The sequence below is a fragment of the Canis lupus genome, chromosome 2 (genome assembly GCF_011100685.1).
Source record: "Canis lupus familiaris isolate Mischka breed German Shepherd chromosome 2, alternate assembly UU_Cfam_GSD_1.0, whole genome shotgun sequence".
Taxonomy (NCBI): domain Eukaryota; kingdom Metazoa; phylum Chordata; class Mammalia; order Carnivora; family Canidae; genus Canis; species Canis lupus.
The window spans coordinates 58,476,034-58,493,549 of NC_049223.1; the positions used below are offsets into that span (position 1 = coordinate 58,476,034).

Consider the following 17,516-nt stretch of genomic DNA (forward strand, 5'->3'; position numbering starts at 1 on the left):
AGTAACCTGAAAAGGGCTATCTGAGCCATGAATTATTCCTTTGAAGTTTTTTTTGGGGGGGGGGGGGTGGAGGCGGAGCAGAGGGAGAGGCAGAGAGAGAGAGAGAGAGAGAATGTTAAGCAGGCTCCATGCCCAGTGTGGACTCCATCTCTTAACCCTGAGATATATGACCTGAGCCGAAATCAAGTCAGACGCTTAACTGAGCCATCCAGCCTCCTCTGTTCAAGTTTTCACAGCAGCTTTCATACCTGGCCCAGTGTCTTAGAATTTGGTCCTGGGTCAGTTTTACTGGACTTCAGCAAGAAAGGGCTCTATAGATGGGCAGTTCTCGGCAACGTCTAGCTGCTAGCAAAATGGATGTTATAACTCTTTCCTTAGTCCTTAGCTCACCTTTTATTAGATCATCATTTATTGTTGTTTTTTTGTGTGTGTGGCAAGATGCTAAATGAGTCTCCTGGAGCTTGAGTTCTTCGTCTACCCAGACCTGAGTTTATTAGAATCACCTGGGAGTTTGTTAATGTGGATTCTAGGCCTCTCACTAATTCTGGTTCATTAAGTTTGAAGTGAGGTCTTGGAGTCTAATTTTTCAAGTTGTACGGATGATTCTGGTACTTGTGAAAGAAAGTCTGATACCTGGCATGTGCCTAGGGCATGATCAACATGACAGCCTACCTCTGTGCTCCCTCTCCCTGCCCTGCCATCCTCTCCCCATGCTCTCAAATCTGCTTTATCATTCTTCTGCATGTCTTTTAGTAGTTTTGGGGTGTGTGTATGTGGCGGGGCGGGGAGCAGGGAGTGGTGTTGTTGGTGTTTGGTTTGGTTTTGGCTACCTATATAGGTGTCCATGAACAGTATAATAGCTTGCTTGGCTTTGAACTTTATAAAAATGATTTCATTCTGTATATAATATATGAATTTGGTTTTTTTAGTCAAAATGTTCCTGTTATTGAAACAATTTTGTGTATTCATGTATATATAGCTGTAATAAGTTCATTTTCCCTGTTTTATAATGGTGCCTTATATGAGATACCAAAATGTGTCCATTCTCTTGTAGATGCATATTTGAACTGTGACAAATGATGTCCAGAGGTCTAGGGCATGCTTTGTTACCTATGTGCAAATGTTTCTCCAGAGCTCTGCTATCTTGGCCACCTGTGGCTATCTAAATTTAAATTAATTAGAACTAAAATTTAAAACCCAGGTCCTAGGGCACTTGGGTGGCTCAGCGGTTGAGAGTCTGTCTGTCTTGGGCTCAGGGTGTGATCCCAGGGTTCCAGGGTTGAGTTCCGCATTGGGCTCCCTATGAGGAGTCTGCTTCTCCCTCTGCCTATGTCTCTGCCTCTGTGCTGCTCATGAATAAATAAATAAAATCTTTTTTTTTTTTTTTAAAGGTAGTTGACATATTTTATATGATGATTTGCCATTCATGTGTCCTGTTATGTGGAAGGTCTATATTTTGCCATTTTTCTACTGGGTTATTTGTATTTTTCTTGAGGGTTCGTATGTTTGTTTTTTTTAAATATGGTCCTGACTTTTGCCCCCCACAGTTTATAGCTTTTGTTTTTACTTTCATTAATTAATTTTAAGGTAGTCAAATATATTTGATTTTAAGGTGGTCATTTTTTTTTTTTTCCTTTTTAAAAATGTTTTTAAATTATTTTTAAAGATGTTATTTATTTATAGAGAGAGAGAGGCAGAGACATAGGCCAAGAGAGGTGGGGAGCCCAATGTGGGACTCCATCCCGGAACTCCTGGATCATGCCCTGAGAAGACACTCAACTGCTGAGCCACCCAGGCGTCCATCCCTTTGCTTTTCTTTTTTTTTTTTTTTTTTTTTTTAAATTTTTATTTATTTATGATAGTCACAGAGAGAGAGAGAGAGAGGCAGAGACACAGGCAGAGGGAGAAGCAGGCTCCATGCACCGGGAGCCCGACGTGGGATTCGATCCCGGGTCTCCAGAATCGCGCCCTGGGCCAAAGGCAGGCGCCAAACCACTGCGCCACCCAGGGATCCCTTGCTTTTCTTTTTTAAGTAGGCTCCATGCTGGGCATGGGTCTTGAACTTACAATGTTGGTATCAAGACCTGAACTGAGATCAGGAGTTGGATGCTTAACTGACTGAGCCACCCAGGACTCCAGAAGCTAATTTTCTAGCAACATTTGCTCCATATTTCTCTCTTTCCCCAGTGACGTTCAGTGTTACCTCTGTTTTACAATGAGTTTCCAGATACATATGGGTTTATTTGGAAGTTCCTTGTTTTCTGTTCTTTGGACCTGTTAGACCAGTATCACTCTGTGTAATTATTGTAGCTTTATAAAAAATCTTGGTATCTGGCAGGATAAGTCCCCTTATAGTTTTCTCAGGAAAGTCTTGTCTATTGTTAGCCACTTTGTTCTTCCATATAAATTTTAGATTTAGATAAATTTAAATTTTAGATTTAGATTAAGTCTAAATTAAGTTAAGTTTTTTGGAATCTTCCTAAATGGCTTGATAAATTTATGGAGAGAACAGATCTTTATGGATGTGAGTTTTTCTACACATGGCATATATCTACATTTATTTGTTTCTTTAATGTCATTCAATAAAGTCATAGTTTTTTTTTTTTTTTTCAAAAGGTTGTGCATATCTTTTGTTAGATTTATTCCTAGATGTTTTAAATTCGTTTTGTTGCTGGTTTGTATAAGTGCAATTGATTTTGGAGTAGTTACATCTAGCTACTCAGCTCTTATTAACCTTAACAATAATTCTTTAAATACTCTTATTAACTTTTATCGTTGGATTCTTTTGAAATTTCTTTTTTTTTTCTTTTGAAATTTCTATATAGAGTCACTATCTGTGAATAATGACAGTTTTATTCTCTTACACCTTTTCTTTTGTTTCTTATCTTACTGCACCAGCAATGATCACCAGTAAAATGTTAGGAACAATTACTATGTACGTCCTTGTTTTAGACAGAACATTTATAACTTTTCATCATTCTTGTTTTTGTTTTTTCAGATATCTTTTAAGGCCATAACTTTAAGGAAGTTATGGCCTTAGTTTGAGAAGAGTTTTTTTGTAGCCACAAATGGCTTAATTTTGTCAACTTTTTTCTTCCTTTGAATTGATAAAAAAAATTTTTTTTTTTACTCTGTTATGGTGAAAAATTAAGTTTAAGGATTTTTCTAATGTTATATTCCTGTTATCATACCTCACTACCAAGCTGGGGTTACTTAAAAATATTTTTTAAATTGAAGTATAATTAACATACAGCGTTATTAGTTTCAGATTTACAGCATGATTCAACAATTCTCTGCATTGCTCAGTGCTTACTATAAGTGTAGTTACCAAATGTTATTACAGTCTTTTCATTATATTCCCTATGCTGTGCTATAGTATAATTATTTTTAACTCTACTAGATTTGGTTTGCTAATATTTTGTATAGATTGTTACATCTATGTTCGTAAGTAAGACTTGTCTGTTCCTCCCCCCGCCAACCCCCCGCTTTTTTCTGATTTTGATATGAAGGTTAAAAGTAGCTTTGTAGAAGGATTTAGGAAGCGTTCTTTTTCTGTTCTCTGGAGGAATTTGTGTAAGATGGTAATGTTCTATTTTGTGAAAATTTGGTAGAACTCTTTATATAAGCATTTTGATCCCTGCTTCTTAAAATTTGTGATTATAGGTCTGTTTAAGTTTCTCCATGTTTTTTTGAGTCAGTTTTATTTAGTTATATTTTCTGGGAATTTGTCCATTTTTGTCTTGTTTCAAATGCATTCACTAACATTAGTATTTTTTTATTTTTCTTATTGCTCTTGTATCTATAATTATCTCCTTTTTCATCCCAAATATTGATGGATTATTCTTTTATCCTTATTTTGGCTAGTTTCTTAATTTCTCCCATCTTCTTTCCTTGGGATATTCTTTACTTCCCTCAAGTTTATTCTTTTACGATTTCTGTTATAAATGAGTGTCAGATACCTAGTTAATTTTCAGCTTTTCAATTATAGGCACCTAAAACTTAAGTCTTCCTCAGCTTTTACTGTACACAATTTTGTATAGCCAACTAAATTTTTTTTTTTAAAGATTTTATTTATCCACAAGGGACAGAGAACAAAGCAGGCTCCGTGCAGGAAGCCCGATATGGGACTTGATCCCAGGACCCCTGGATTGCGTCTTGGGCCGAAGGCAGGCACTCAACTGCTGAGCCACCCAGGTGTCCCATCCAACTAAATATTTTTAAATATCCATTAGGATTTCTTCTTTGGCTCATAAATTAGAAACATTTTTTAAAGTTTCCAAACATACTGAGGTAATTTAACTGTATCTCATAGGTTCTAAGGTTTTGGCCCCTTCTCCCCCCACATTTTAATGCTTTATAATTAGCTGTGTCTTAAGAGTCTGTGATATATTTGTCTTTTGTTGTTGAATTCTACTTTAATTACATTGTGGTTTATATGTACTAATTTTGAAATTCCTTTAGATTCCCTTTATGACTTATTCCTGAGGTTATTTTTTTGTGAATGGTCCAAGTGAGCTTGAGGAGAATCCATGTTTTGTAATTGTTCTGAGTTCTATGTAGGTACAACCAAACAAGCTTTTAATTGTATTGTTTAAATCTTCTGTGTCTCTACATACTTGTCTGCATGCTCTGTCAGTACTGGAGTATTTTGAAATCTCTCATTATAGTGATGTTTTCTTGAATTTTCTTAAGAATTCTGTTGAATATATATTTGAAGCTCTTTAATTAGAAGCATACCTGTTTAGAATTGTGATATCTTCATAGTGAATTAAACTTTTTTTCATTATAAACTAATCTACTTTAGGTCCTGTAATATTTTTTGGTCTTTTTTTTTTTTTTTTTTAGATTTTTTTTAATTTATTCATGAGAGACAGAGAGGCAGAGACACAGGCAGAGGGTAAAGCAGTCTCCCTGCAGGGAGCCTGATGCAGAACACAATCCCAGAACCCTGGGATCAGAACCTGAGCCAAAGGCAGACACTTAACCACTGAGCCACTATTCTTGGTCTTAAAGTCTACTCTGTAGGTAGCTCAGCGTTTTTTGGTTAGTATTTGCCTCAGTAACTCTTCTGCTTTTCTTTTCCTTTCAGTCTTCCTGGGTCTTAAGTTGTTTGTTTTTGTTTTACTTCTGTTATTTTATATATATATATATATATATATATATATATATATATATATATATATATATATATTTTTTTTTTAAGTTCAATTTGCCAACATATAGTATAACACCCAGTGCTCATCCCGTCAAGTGCCCGCCTCAGTGCCTGTCACCCTGTCACCCTTAAATAGTTGATTTAAAATTTAGGATGTTAATCTCTTTTTATAGGTAGGCTTAGATTTTTTTAAAGGATTTTTGATATAGTTTCTGTTATCTTAATGTTATTTGTCTTTTTAAAAATTTTTTTTAATTTTTATTTATTTATTTATGATAGTCACACAGTGAGAGAGAGGGGCAGAGACATAGGCAGAGGGAGAAGCAGGCTCCATGCACCGGGAGCCTGATGTGGGATTCGATCCCGGTTCTCCAGGATCGCGCCCCGGGCCAAAGGCAGGCGCCAAACCGCTGTGCCACCCAGGGATCCCTAAAAATATTTTTTCTTGACGAGCACTTGGTGTTATACTCTATGTTAGCAAATTGATTTTAAATTAAAAATTTTTTTTCTTTGTATTTTTTAAAAATTAAAATATTATAATCTTTTGTTCAGTTATTTTCCTTCTACTAGTTTGGATTTATATATTCTGTTTTTGGTGGCTAACCTTGCAACTTGCCAGAAGTTACTTAGGAAAACCTAAAGTTAAATAGGCTTCTTACTTCCATACAAAATTATACATGGACCTTAGAACTTTTAGCTATAATCACCTCTTCCTTACATGCTACTATGGCCCAGGACTTTAGTATGGTCATGTTTAATACACAAATTAGATTTTATTTGCTTGTTTCTTTGTTCACTAACCCTTTTGTGATTATGGCCTTCTGAGAAAAGTTTTTTCTTTGTTGAAGTATCTTCTTCTTTTTTTTAAAGATATTATTTATTTATTTATCAGAGAGAGAGAGAGAATGAGAGAGAGAGGCAGAGACACAGGCAGAGGGAGAAGTAGGCTCCCTGCAGGGAGCCCAATGTGGAACTCGATCCCTGGACTCCAGGACTCCAGAATCACACCCTGGGCTGAAGGCAGGCGCTAAACCGCTGAGCCACCAGGGATCCCTTTTTATGTTTTTCTTGACTACCCTAAATATTAGCAGTAATGGTGGATCTGGAGGTATTATTATTATGCCTTTTCTAAGCTACACAGCAAGGGAAGTACATTCTTAGTCTTTCAGTGAAGGTCTTTTGAGTGACTTTCAGAATTTCTTTTTTTTTTTTTTAAGATTTTATTTATTTATTCATGAGAGAGACACAGAGAGAGAGAGGCAGAAGGCAAAGACCCAGGCAGAGGGAGAAGCAGGCTCCATGCAGGGAACCTGACGTGAGACTTGATCCTGGGACTCCAGAATCATGCCCTGGGCCGAAGGCAGGCTCCAAGCCACTAAGCCATCCAGGGATCCCCAACTTTCAGAATTTCCAGCATGTCACTAAGAGGAGGAGTTCATGTTTAAGAACTTAACTAAATTTTTGTCATGTATGAATGTGTCTGTATATTCCTGAAATCTATCTGTGATCCTAACTAAGATGAATGTTAAGGACAACAAAGAATCTGAAGTTTAGGTGTTGCTTGAAGATAGAATGCTTCACTCCTTGAATTGGCCAGGGGTTTAAGTTGTCTTTATAAGAATAATATAACTGAAAGGAGATCAAGAACCTGAAATGAAGACTTTTTATTTCAGACTACCCCAGTTCTCTGAGGCTACCTAAGACCCATATGAATGGTTATTGGAGCTCCTGATTCCCAAAGTTTTAATCCCTGAGATTGGAAGTAGCTCAAATTACCATATTTTTTGTTAACAGTTCAGAGAGTGGCAACAGTGTGAAAAGACTGAAATCGGACCCTGGCCCAGATGACAAGAGTCAAGGTAGGTGGCAGCTTCCATTTCACTATTCATAATACACATGAACCATAGTACAGGGCTGGACTGCATTGTATCTATGAAGGAATGCATGGATCTCTAAGCAAGCCTTTTTCTACCAGGCAGGACTTATAACCAACAGTATGTCAGCTGCCTTACCAACCAGTATGGTAGAAACCAGTGGAATTTGATAAATGACAATTGTGATCTCCCAGAAGTACTTACAAAGCCAAAGCCCTGCTCACAAAATGTTTTTTTCTGTCTCCCCCAAATGTCAAGTTTCTTGATTTCACCTGGATGGCAACCAGTGAGAGGTAGAATGCCTGGCTCTTGCTGATGGTTGGATTGGATTGAGGCTAGAAGCCTAATATAGTCTCCAGAAGTACACTTTCTTTGGTGAATACTTGTATGCAATCAAATCTGGCACTGTGGGGATCCCTGGGTGGCTCAGTGGTTTGGCGCCTGCCTTTGGCTCAGGGTGTGATCCTGGAGACCTGGGATCGAATCCCACATCAGGCTCCCTGCATGGAGCCTGCTTCTCCCTCTTCCTGTGTCTCTGCCTCTCTCTCTCTCTCTCTCTGTGTCTCTCATGAATAAATAAATAAAATCTTTAAAAAAAAAAATCTGGCACTGTGTTAAGTGGCACAAAGTTCTAAGTGAAAAGTGAGTGTTCTGAGGGCTGATTCAGGGATGAGAAATTCAAGAGTGTTTTTAGTTCTATCCCTGACTCTGTGGGATTGAGACTCTGTGCTAAACTCAATGGGTCATCTATAAAAGAGGGCTTACATTTATTTCTCTCTCAAAAAACAGTGGATATTTTAAAATAATGTATCTGGCAACTAACTGGAATTTAAATAAAAACTTTTTTTTTTTTTTTTAAGATTTTATTTATTCATGAGAGACACAGAAAGAAAAAGAGGCAGAGACACAGAGGGAGAAGCAGGCTCCATGCAGGGATCCCAATGCGGGACTGGATCCCGGGTCTCCAGGATCACGCCCTGGGCTGCAGGCAGGCGCTAAACCGCTGAGCCACCCGGGCTGCCCTAAATAAAAACTTTTAAAAATGAAAAATAATATATCTGCTGAGCATCGGTAATGGTAGCTATTGCTAATAACTTTTTGCTCTTAGAGTTTATTTTTTTAAGAGAGGGAGATGGGGTGAGAAGGGGAAAGGGAGAGAGACAATATTAAAAAGAGAAGCAGAGAGACAGGCTGGGTGTGGAGCCCATTGTAGAGTGTGGAGCTGAACGTGAGCTGAAATCAGGAGTCAAAGGCTTAACCAAGTGAGCCATGCAGGCACCCCCTAGAATTTACTTTTAAAAAGAACATTGAGTGAAGAGTCCCCCTTCTACATATATATCCTCTTCCATCCAATTCTCCTTTCCAGAGGGAAACAGTATTATACATTTCTTAGGTATATATCCAGAGTTATTGTATGTATGTATAAGCAATTATATTCTTTTAAAATTAAGAAATGTTTTTATTATAGGTAGCTTAAAACATAGCTGGAGGTTGAGATAGGATAATGAACCCCATCATGTAGCTTCAATAATTTTTAACACCTATCCAGTCTTATTTATGTCTATTCAGCTGTAGTGTTTTGAGGCAAATACCAGACGTTATATTGTTTTGTCAGTAATTCTTCTATATGTATCCCTAAAAATAAGGGTTCTTTGTTTTTTTTAACATGATTACAATAACATCACACCTAAAATAATTACAGTAATTTCTAAATATTATTGGATAGCAAATTAGTATTCTTTTTCCCCAATTTTCTCATATTTTTTTTTCTTGAAAATTAAAAAAAAATCAGAATCCAAGCAAGGATCAGACATACATTGTATTTGGCCTATATGGCTTTTACAAAAATATTGATATATAATTCACATACCATAAAAATTCATTGTTTTTAAAGGACACAATACAGTGGTTTTTAGTATGTTCACAGGAATGTGTATTCATCACCACTATTTAATTCCAAAACGTTTTTATCACCCCAGAAAGAGGCCCCATGTCCCTTAACAGTGACTGCCCATTCTTCCCTCTTCCTAGCTACTGGCAACCACTTACCTACTTTTCTCTATGGATTTGTCTTTTCTGGACATTTCATATAAATGAAATCATGCAGTATGTGGCATTTTGTTTCTAGCTTCTTTTCACTTTACAATGATAGTGAAAATATCCATGTTGTAGTATGCATCCACACTTTTTACAGCTGATTACTATTCCATTGTGTGGTATGCTGCATTTTGTTTTGTCCAGTAATCAGTTGATGGGCATTTGGGTTGTTCAAATGGTTGTTTTTTGCTATTCTGAATGATGCTGCTATGAACATTCATGTATAAGTTTTTATGTGAACAACTATTTTCAGTTCTCTTAGGTAAATACCTAGGAATGGAATTTCTAGGTCATATGGTAACTGTGTTTGTATGGTTGACTTTTTGAGGAACTGTCAAATTGTTTTTCCAAGCAGCTACACCATTTCTACATTCTATTAGCAGTATATGAAGGTTCCAGTTTCTTTAAATCCTTATCAACAGTTGGTATTATCTTTTTTTATTCTGTTCATCTTTGTGAGTATGAAATGTTATCTCATTTCCCTAATGACTAATGATGAGAGCACCATGTACTTATTGGTCATTTGTATATCTTCTTTGGAGAAATATTTACTCAAATCCTGAGCCTATTTTTAAGTTGGGTTACTTGTCTTTTTATTGTTGAGTTGTCAGTGTTACAAATACTGCTGGTTGTATTTTCATTTTCTTGATAGAGTCCTTTGGAGCACAAAAAATTTAAATTTTGAGGACATCTAATTTATTTTTTCTTTGTTTTGCTTGTGCTTTAGGTGTCCTATCTAAGAAACCATTGCCTAATCCATGGTCATGAAAACTTACATGTTTTCTTAGTTTTATGGTTTTAGCTCTTACATTTTGGTCTTTCATCCTTTTCTTTCTTTTTAAAGATTTTATTTATTTATTCATGAGAGAGAGAGAGAGGCAGAGACATAGGCAGAGGGAGAAACAGGCTCCATTCAGGGAGCCTGACATGGGACTCGATCCTGGGTCTCCAGGATCACACCCTGAGCTAAAGGCGGCAACTAAACTGCTGAGCCACCGGGGCTGCCCTGATCCATTTTTTAAAAAAATTGTTTATGTATTCATGAGAGACACAGAGGCAGAGATATGTGCAGAGGGAGAAGCAGGCTCTCTATGGGGAGCCTGATGTGAGACTTGATCCCAGGACCCTGGCATCATGACGTGAGCCAAAGGCAGATGCTCAACCACTGAGCCACCCAGGTGCCCTGTGATCCTTTTTGAGTTATTTTTTGTGTATGATTTGAAGTAGGGATTCTTTTCATTCTGTATGTATATCCAGTTGACCCAGCAACATTTGTTGAAAAGACTATTTTTTCAAAACTGAACTTTCATGGCACTTTTGCTGAAAATCAGTTGACCAACATGTATGGGTTTGCTTATTAAATTTAAATAATTTAATAATTTAAATTATTTAAATTTAATAATTTAAATATTTTATTCATTTATTTGAGACAGAGAGTGAGAGTACACTTGGGGAGGAGGGTTAGAGGGAGAGGGAGAAGCAGACTCCCTGCTGAACAGAGAGCCTGATGTGGGGTTCAATCCCAGAATCCTGAGATCATGACCTGAGCAGAAGCCAAACGCTTAACCAACTGAAGCCACCCAGGTGCCCAAAGGGTTTATTTAAGCTAGACTTCTCTTTTCTCTTCCGTTGATCTATGTTTTCTGTCCTTATGCCCTTACGACACAGTCTTCTTGATTGCTATAGTCTTGTAGCAAGTTCTGAAATTGGGAAGTATGAGTCCTCCCAACTTTGTTCTCTTTCAGGGTCATTTTGGTTATTCGAGGTCTCTTGCATTTCCATATGAATTTTGGGATCAACTTGTCACTTTCAATAAAAAAGGCAGTTGGGATTTTGATGGGGATTATTTGAATCTGGTGATCAATCTGGGAATATTGCTATCATATGGCATCTTTACAATGGGCTATCATGTCTCATTTGACCTATAAGAAGTTCTTCCTTTTTATTTTATATATTTTTAAAGATTTTATTGATTTTTTTCATGAGAGACACAGAGAGAGAGAGGCAGAGACATAGGCTGAAAGAGAAGCCAGCTCCCTGCAGGGAGCCTGATGTGGAACTCAATTCTAGGACTCCAGGATCACAACCTGAGCCAAAGACAGTTGCTCAACCACTGAGCCACCAAGGTTTCCTTATGTTCTATTTTTTTAAAAAATTTATTTATTTTAGAGAAAGAGATTATGAGAAAGAGCTCTCATGCAAGTTAGGGTAGGGGTAGGGGTAGAGGGGGAGAGAAAGAATCTCAAGCAGACTCCTCATTAAGCCTAGAGCCCAATGCAGGGATCGATATCATGACCCTGAGATCATGTCCTGAGCCAGAATTAGGAGTTGAATGCTTAACTGAACCACCAGGTACCCCTATCCTATTTTTTATGATGAATATTTAGATTGTTTCCATTTTTTCTCTGTTATGGTATTTAACTTTGTATGTGCATCATTTGTCACTTTCATGATATATTAAGTTAAATACTTAAAAGAATTACTAGGGCAGAGAGGATATATATTTGTAATTTAGATAAATATTGCCGTGGGACACCTGGGTGGCCCGGGATTGAGTCCCACATCAGGCTTCCTGCATGGAGCCTGCTTCTCTCTCTACCTGTGTCTCTGTCTCTCTCTGTTTCTCTCTCTCTCTCATGAATAAATAAAATCTATAAAAAAAAAAAAAAAAGCCACTGGGACTCCTGGGTGGCTCAGCGGTTGAGCATCTGCCTTTGGCTAGGGTTGTAATCCTGGGGTCGGGCTCTTTGCAAGGAGCCTGCTTCTCCCTCTGTCTATGTGTCTGCCTCTCTCTCTGTGTCTCTCGTGAATAAATGAATAAAATCTTAAAAAAAAAAAGGATAAATATTGCAAAATTACCCTGAAAAGAAGTTATCCCAGTTTATATTCTTATAGGAGCTCCATTTCACTGATGTCTTTTTAATGTATAGAAAACTTTTAAACTGGCTGCTTAAGTAGGATTAAGTGTATATTGTGTTTGTGTACACATACGTATATAAAACTTTATAGAAATCTTAAATGTACTTCACCTAGTTAGCCAGTAGCCCTGTATCTGGTACTCAGTTCCTTGTAGGAATTATTCGCATCAGTCAGTAGAAAGGAAAACTTGTGTGGTTTTTTTTTTTAAACTATCTCAGGCAGACACCATGTTTCAGAGCCACCTTTTAAAATCTTTGTCATCCCCTTCCATTCTCACAGCAGCATTCTTACAGCTGGACATGAAATATCCTCTTTTGCTGGAAGCTAAGGCCCCACAGGAAGAATATCTCCTGAAAGCTTGCTTGAGAGTCTTGTCCTTGGCAGTAGAAAGCTTTGCCCCTTTAGTCCTCCCAGAAGATACTTCTGTGACCCTAGTAGAGATTCAGACTTCCCCCACTGGAAGCTCAGACTTAAGCTCCAAGCAGAGCCAGTGAATGAATGCACAGTTGGTCCCATTGACTCTCAAGTCACGCATCTGTTTGAATCCCAAGAACATTTTCTATTAGTAATTTTCGGTATTAATTTGGTATGACAGCGTGGTCTTGCAAATGCAGAAGTTGGCAGGAAACTTCACCAAATGGGTGAGATCAGAGGGCACCATTTTGTTCTCTTTGGACAGTGTAACTATTTTTGGAATGAAATTTGTCAGAATTGCAGTCTCTTTTCTTTCTTGAAACCTAGATTATTGGGAGATTTGGTCTTTTGGCTTAAACTCTGCTGATGCCACCGTGGTCCAGATTCTTTGGTTTTGTTTCTTTTTTTTTTTTTTTAAGATTTATTTATTCATTTAAGGGGGGGAGAGGCAGAGGAGAGAGACTCTCAGGTAGACTTCCTGCTGAACGTAGAGCCCAATGCAGGGCTTGATCTCATGACCTGATCATGACCTGAGCTGGAATCTAGATTGTTCGGGAGGGTCCTTGAAATACTTAATAAAATGACATCTCATTGAACAGCTTCACATAAATTACTTTTCTGAGTGACTGATTCATACCCTTATACCAGGCTTTTTTTTTTTTTTTTTTTTAACAACCAAATATTTCTAATAGAATACTGAAAGTGTCACTATATTTGTGAAAATAATCAATGAATGTTCAAGTAATGAATGGTATACGGTTTGATGTTTTGTCCTTAGTTTTCACCACTACCACCCCTAAATTTAGCTATTTGTAATGAAATTTGGTAAAATGTCTTTAACACATCGTGAATACTGATCTGCTCTGTGCGAGGCCTCATGCTGAATGCCCAGGGGACAGAGAGGTGAAAAAAGAGCCCTTGCCCTCAAGAGGCTTACAGTTAGAGAATAAGACAAGCAGTCCTCATCATTAGACTGTCCATTCTTTTATAGCCTTCCTGGCTGTAACACAGGGACACCCTTGGGGTTAGAGAATGTGACACTATTCCTCTCTAAGTAGATGATGATGCTCTTTGAACTTTTGCTTTACTTTTCTAAAAAAGTATCTGAGGTAGTATATGCACACAATAGGAAATTCAAAACAGAAAAAAGAAATGGAGTAAAAAGTTAAGTCTCCTCTGTTCCCCAGCCACTCAACTGACCTCCCCAAGGCAATTGTATATATTGACTCAGTTGTTATCATGCGTGTCTTTGGGTATGTCCCCTCCCCACAGACCGTAGCTTACACATACCCTTGCCTCTTTCATGGAGCATAGTATCTTGGAGATCATTCCATACCAGAAAACAGAGGCTTTACTCTTCTTTATGGTTGAATAGATCCCCTCTTAACCTTTTGGTTGCTGCTATCAACAGTGCTACAGGGAGTGTTCTCATTTGTACCCTATTTAAGTTTGAAGGACGTGGCCAAACTGCCCTGCATTTCCTCAGCGACATATGAAGATGCATATTCTCCATACGTTACCTCCTTATAGATTGTTTATTCTCCCAAGTTTATGCTTTTTTCAAATGCTGAATTTTTTTTTTTGAGATTTTATTTATTTATGAGAGACAGAAAGAGAGAGACAGAGGCAGAGACAGAACAGAGGGAGAAGCAGGCTCCCTGCAGGGAGCCCGATGCGGGACTTGATCCCGGGACTCCAGGATCACACCCTGGGCTGAAGGCAGGCGCTAAACTGCCGAGCCACCCATGGATCCCCTAGGTGTCCCAATTTTTTTGATTCCTATTTGGTTTAACATTTTTTACTCTAACTGGCCTTTAACCTTGGCCTAGTCATTTGGCTTCCCTCCACAGTAAAATGGAGGTTACCTACACATCAGGTTGTCGTAGTGATTGAGGCTGGAAACATTTGGAGGCAATGAGAAAGGTGGAGTAGGGGCCTTAATTTTTCCTTTCACCATCAAGTCCCCACATTCCCTAGATTGAGGCGTTTCCCATCCCTGAGGTACTGCAGTGGCTCTGGGTTTCCCAGGACAGAAAGAACCCTAGCCACTTGGTCACATTCTGCACCATCTTAAAATGTTCTCTGAGCATGGCTTCAGTTTTTGCAATGGTAAAAAGGCATGGAGCCACCTGATGTGGATGCCAGTAGTGTTGCCTTCATACAGTGGTCAGGCCTTCACTGTAAAGCGCCGGGTGAAGTGCGTGAAGTGCCTGGTGCATGGAAAGTACGCTGCCAGCTCTGGGAAAGGTGGTGAAATCACAGCCCTTCCTCCTGTCTTGCAGAAGCCCCGTCCTGCGTGTCTCTTGGCAGCACATCCCTGAGTGCCCCTTCCATCCACTGCCCGTCCGCTGCAGTCTGCATCGGCATCCTCCCAGGCTTGGGCGCCTACTCCGGGAGCAGTGACTCTGAGTCCAGCTCAGACAGTGAAGGCACTATCAACGCCACTGGCAAGATTGTCTCCTCCATCTTCCGAACCAACACCTTCCTCGAGGCCCCCTAGCTCCTGTGTCCTTCAGAGCTCCTGCCCAAGAGTAGACCGGATGGTTCGTTCTGCCTCCGGGTATTACCTCCCTCGGAACTCCTTTGCCCGCTTCCTGTGCACACCATGACGTTTTTAACCTTATCTAAAAGTGTGCCAGAATCTACCTGTGGCCCAGCTTGTGTTTGGTTTCTTTCTACTCCAGTGCAGATGTCCAAACCTGTCCTGCCACCTCCTTCCTCACTGCTGCGGTGGGGGCCCGGGCTCAGCAGAAATTCCACTGAAAATGCCCTGGGAACACAGGCACCCGCTGGTGTGCCAAGTGTTTGGATTGTGTTGCTTCTTGTTTTCTTCTTTTTTTTTTTCTTGCCCGACAGCACAGAGAAGCAAGGGCAGTTATTGGACAGGTATCATTTAAACTTTCGATTCTAGCTGAACACACCATGTGGTTGTACTGCGTTGTGGAGCATGTCAGGGGGTGGGGGGAGGAGGGGCCCAGGTGATGAACTGGTGCGCTCCTTTGGAACTAACCAATTCTTGATGTTGTGTGATTAAGTAAAGATTATAAACTACATCTGCCGGGGGTGTCACTTAACGCTTGTCACTCATTGTGAAGTTTTTCTTTATTCTTCCTTCTCCTTCTCCTCCCCCCATTCAATGCCACCTAAGACCCTAAACCTTAAGGAGACAAACATAGATCTTATTTCATCATGGCCAGAAAGCAGAAGTGCTGGTAGGGATATAGACAAGATGACCTATTTCTAGTAGCATCTGGAATCCTGAGTGCCAACCATTGGGACACATCTGCATTATCTGACTCGACTCTGCTGTGTCGAGGCCCCTCTCCGTTTGGTACGTTTATAGTTGGGGCTTCTAACTGTGGGAGCCCTTTCTGGCCCAAAGGTGCTGCCCTGTCCTTTCCTCCCCCCTGCTCCTCTTCCTTCCCACACAGGGCAGCTTCAAGGCTGTGAGCAGCCAAGACCTAGAGATACAGAGAAGGCAGGCAGGCAAAGGGAGGCAGAGGCTCTCCCTTCAGGGCAGAGGGAGATGAGGTATGAAGGCCTTAAGGATAGAGGGAGGCATGGGCTTTAAAAACAAACAAAAAAACCCGTAGGCTCCTCTGCTTCAGGAGAATGAGTCTGTACAGTTCTCTCTTCCTCTGGGCTCCTACGTCAATTGTTTCTACTTCTTTGGGTGTGAGACAGAGAGAGACACACACAGAATGTGTTGACACTGTGATGCTGGCAGGCAGAGCAGCTACTCATTTTTAATGTGGGCAGAGAGGCCCCTGGATCTCCTCCAACCCACTGCTTTTCCCCTTCCAGTGCAGTGACACTCTGGTGCCCAGTAGCAGATGGTGGCTTCCCTTCACCCGTAAGTGATGCCTTGTAAATCCTTCCTTTTTCCAGGGCCACTTATGCTAATTGTTGCTGACTGGCAGCACAGCCATATCAGCTCCATCCTAACAAACAGTACCATTAGGTAAAACTGTGTAGGCACCTTCTGCTTCTCTGCTCCATTGTTCCTGCGATTGTGCTGTCATTCTTACAGCACTTACCAGAGCAACTTCGTATCATTTTGGAGGCAGACTGAGGAGTCAGAGTCACCATCTCTATGTGGTTTGACTTTTAAGCCATCACTATGCCTCATGGCCTCTGTTTTTGTTGGGGAAAAAGGTTATAGGGATTAAAACTGTACATTAACTTGAAAGCTAATCCACCTGTCAGGGAACAAGATCTTGCTTTTCCCTTACTGGATCTTGCATTCCCACCTCCCTCCCCATCTACTATAACAGCTAGATTGTATTAAAGTTGAGGCTCCTCAGATGGAGATTTCTAATCTGTGGTGTCACAGGAGAGGCTGAGAGTCATTGGTGATCTTGTCATCATGTTCATTGTTCCTGGTGGTGTAGAGATATGGAGAGGAATGGAGATGGTGTAGAGGTATGGAGAGGAATGGAGACACACGTCCTGTAGAACCGTGACTAGCAGGGCAGGACCTGGTCTCCTTGGTAGAGGAAGCAGCCTTGAAAAGCATCTGGTATAGACAGTGTGGTTCAAACCCAAAGAAGGATAGAGGAAAAACAGGGACTGCTTTAATCCCTAAAGTGCAGCCCTCGGACCTTAATAAATTAATTGGGGTTTTATAACTAGGTAGTAAAGGCTAAAGACAAAGTGTGTATGGGGGAGTTGCTTTAAACTGATTGCATTGTCCTGAGTGGTAGTATTCGTACAGCTCTTAAACCAGGCAGGGGAGAAAGCCTATTGCCAGTTCTTTCTGGATTATCTATCCTGTGTCCCACTATACCCTCTGAACCACTTCTACTTTTCAGCCCTGTTACCCACTTTGGTGGGGAGAAAGCATAAAATTCAAAATATCCATTTGTCATCATAAAAAGCAGGGGAGGTGATGTGACTGGACCTGGAGAAGTGACTGGCAATCTGCTTTCATATGCCTTCCCTGGTCTCAGGACCAAGGAGGAGAGACCAGCTGGCTTCAGGCTCATGTTTTTTTTTTTTTTTTTTTTCTTTAAGATTTTATTTATTCATGAGAGACACAGAGAGACAGAGACATAGCC

At 39.8% G+C, this 17,516-nt stretch overlaps 1 protein-coding gene across 6 annotated transcripts in view; it reads left to right on the forward strand.

Moving 5' to 3' along the window:
- Positions 1–15,512, forward strand: part of PSME3IP1 (proteasome activator subunit 3 interacting protein 1) — a 35,229-nt gene extending 19,717 nt beyond the window's left edge. For all 6 annotated transcript variants that reach the window (XM_038530984.1, XM_038530981.1, XM_038530980.1 and 3 more), the window contains 2 exons: positions 6,950–7,014; positions 14,742–15,512. In XM_038530984.1, the coding sequence (XP_038386912.1) occupies positions 6,950–7,014; positions 14,742–14,959 (283 nt within the window). In that variant the 3' untranslated portion in view covers positions 14,960–15,512. The remainder of the gene's footprint in view (positions 1–6,949; positions 7,015–14,741) is intronic.
- The last annotated feature ends 2,004 nt before the right edge of the window (positions 15,513–17,516 follow it).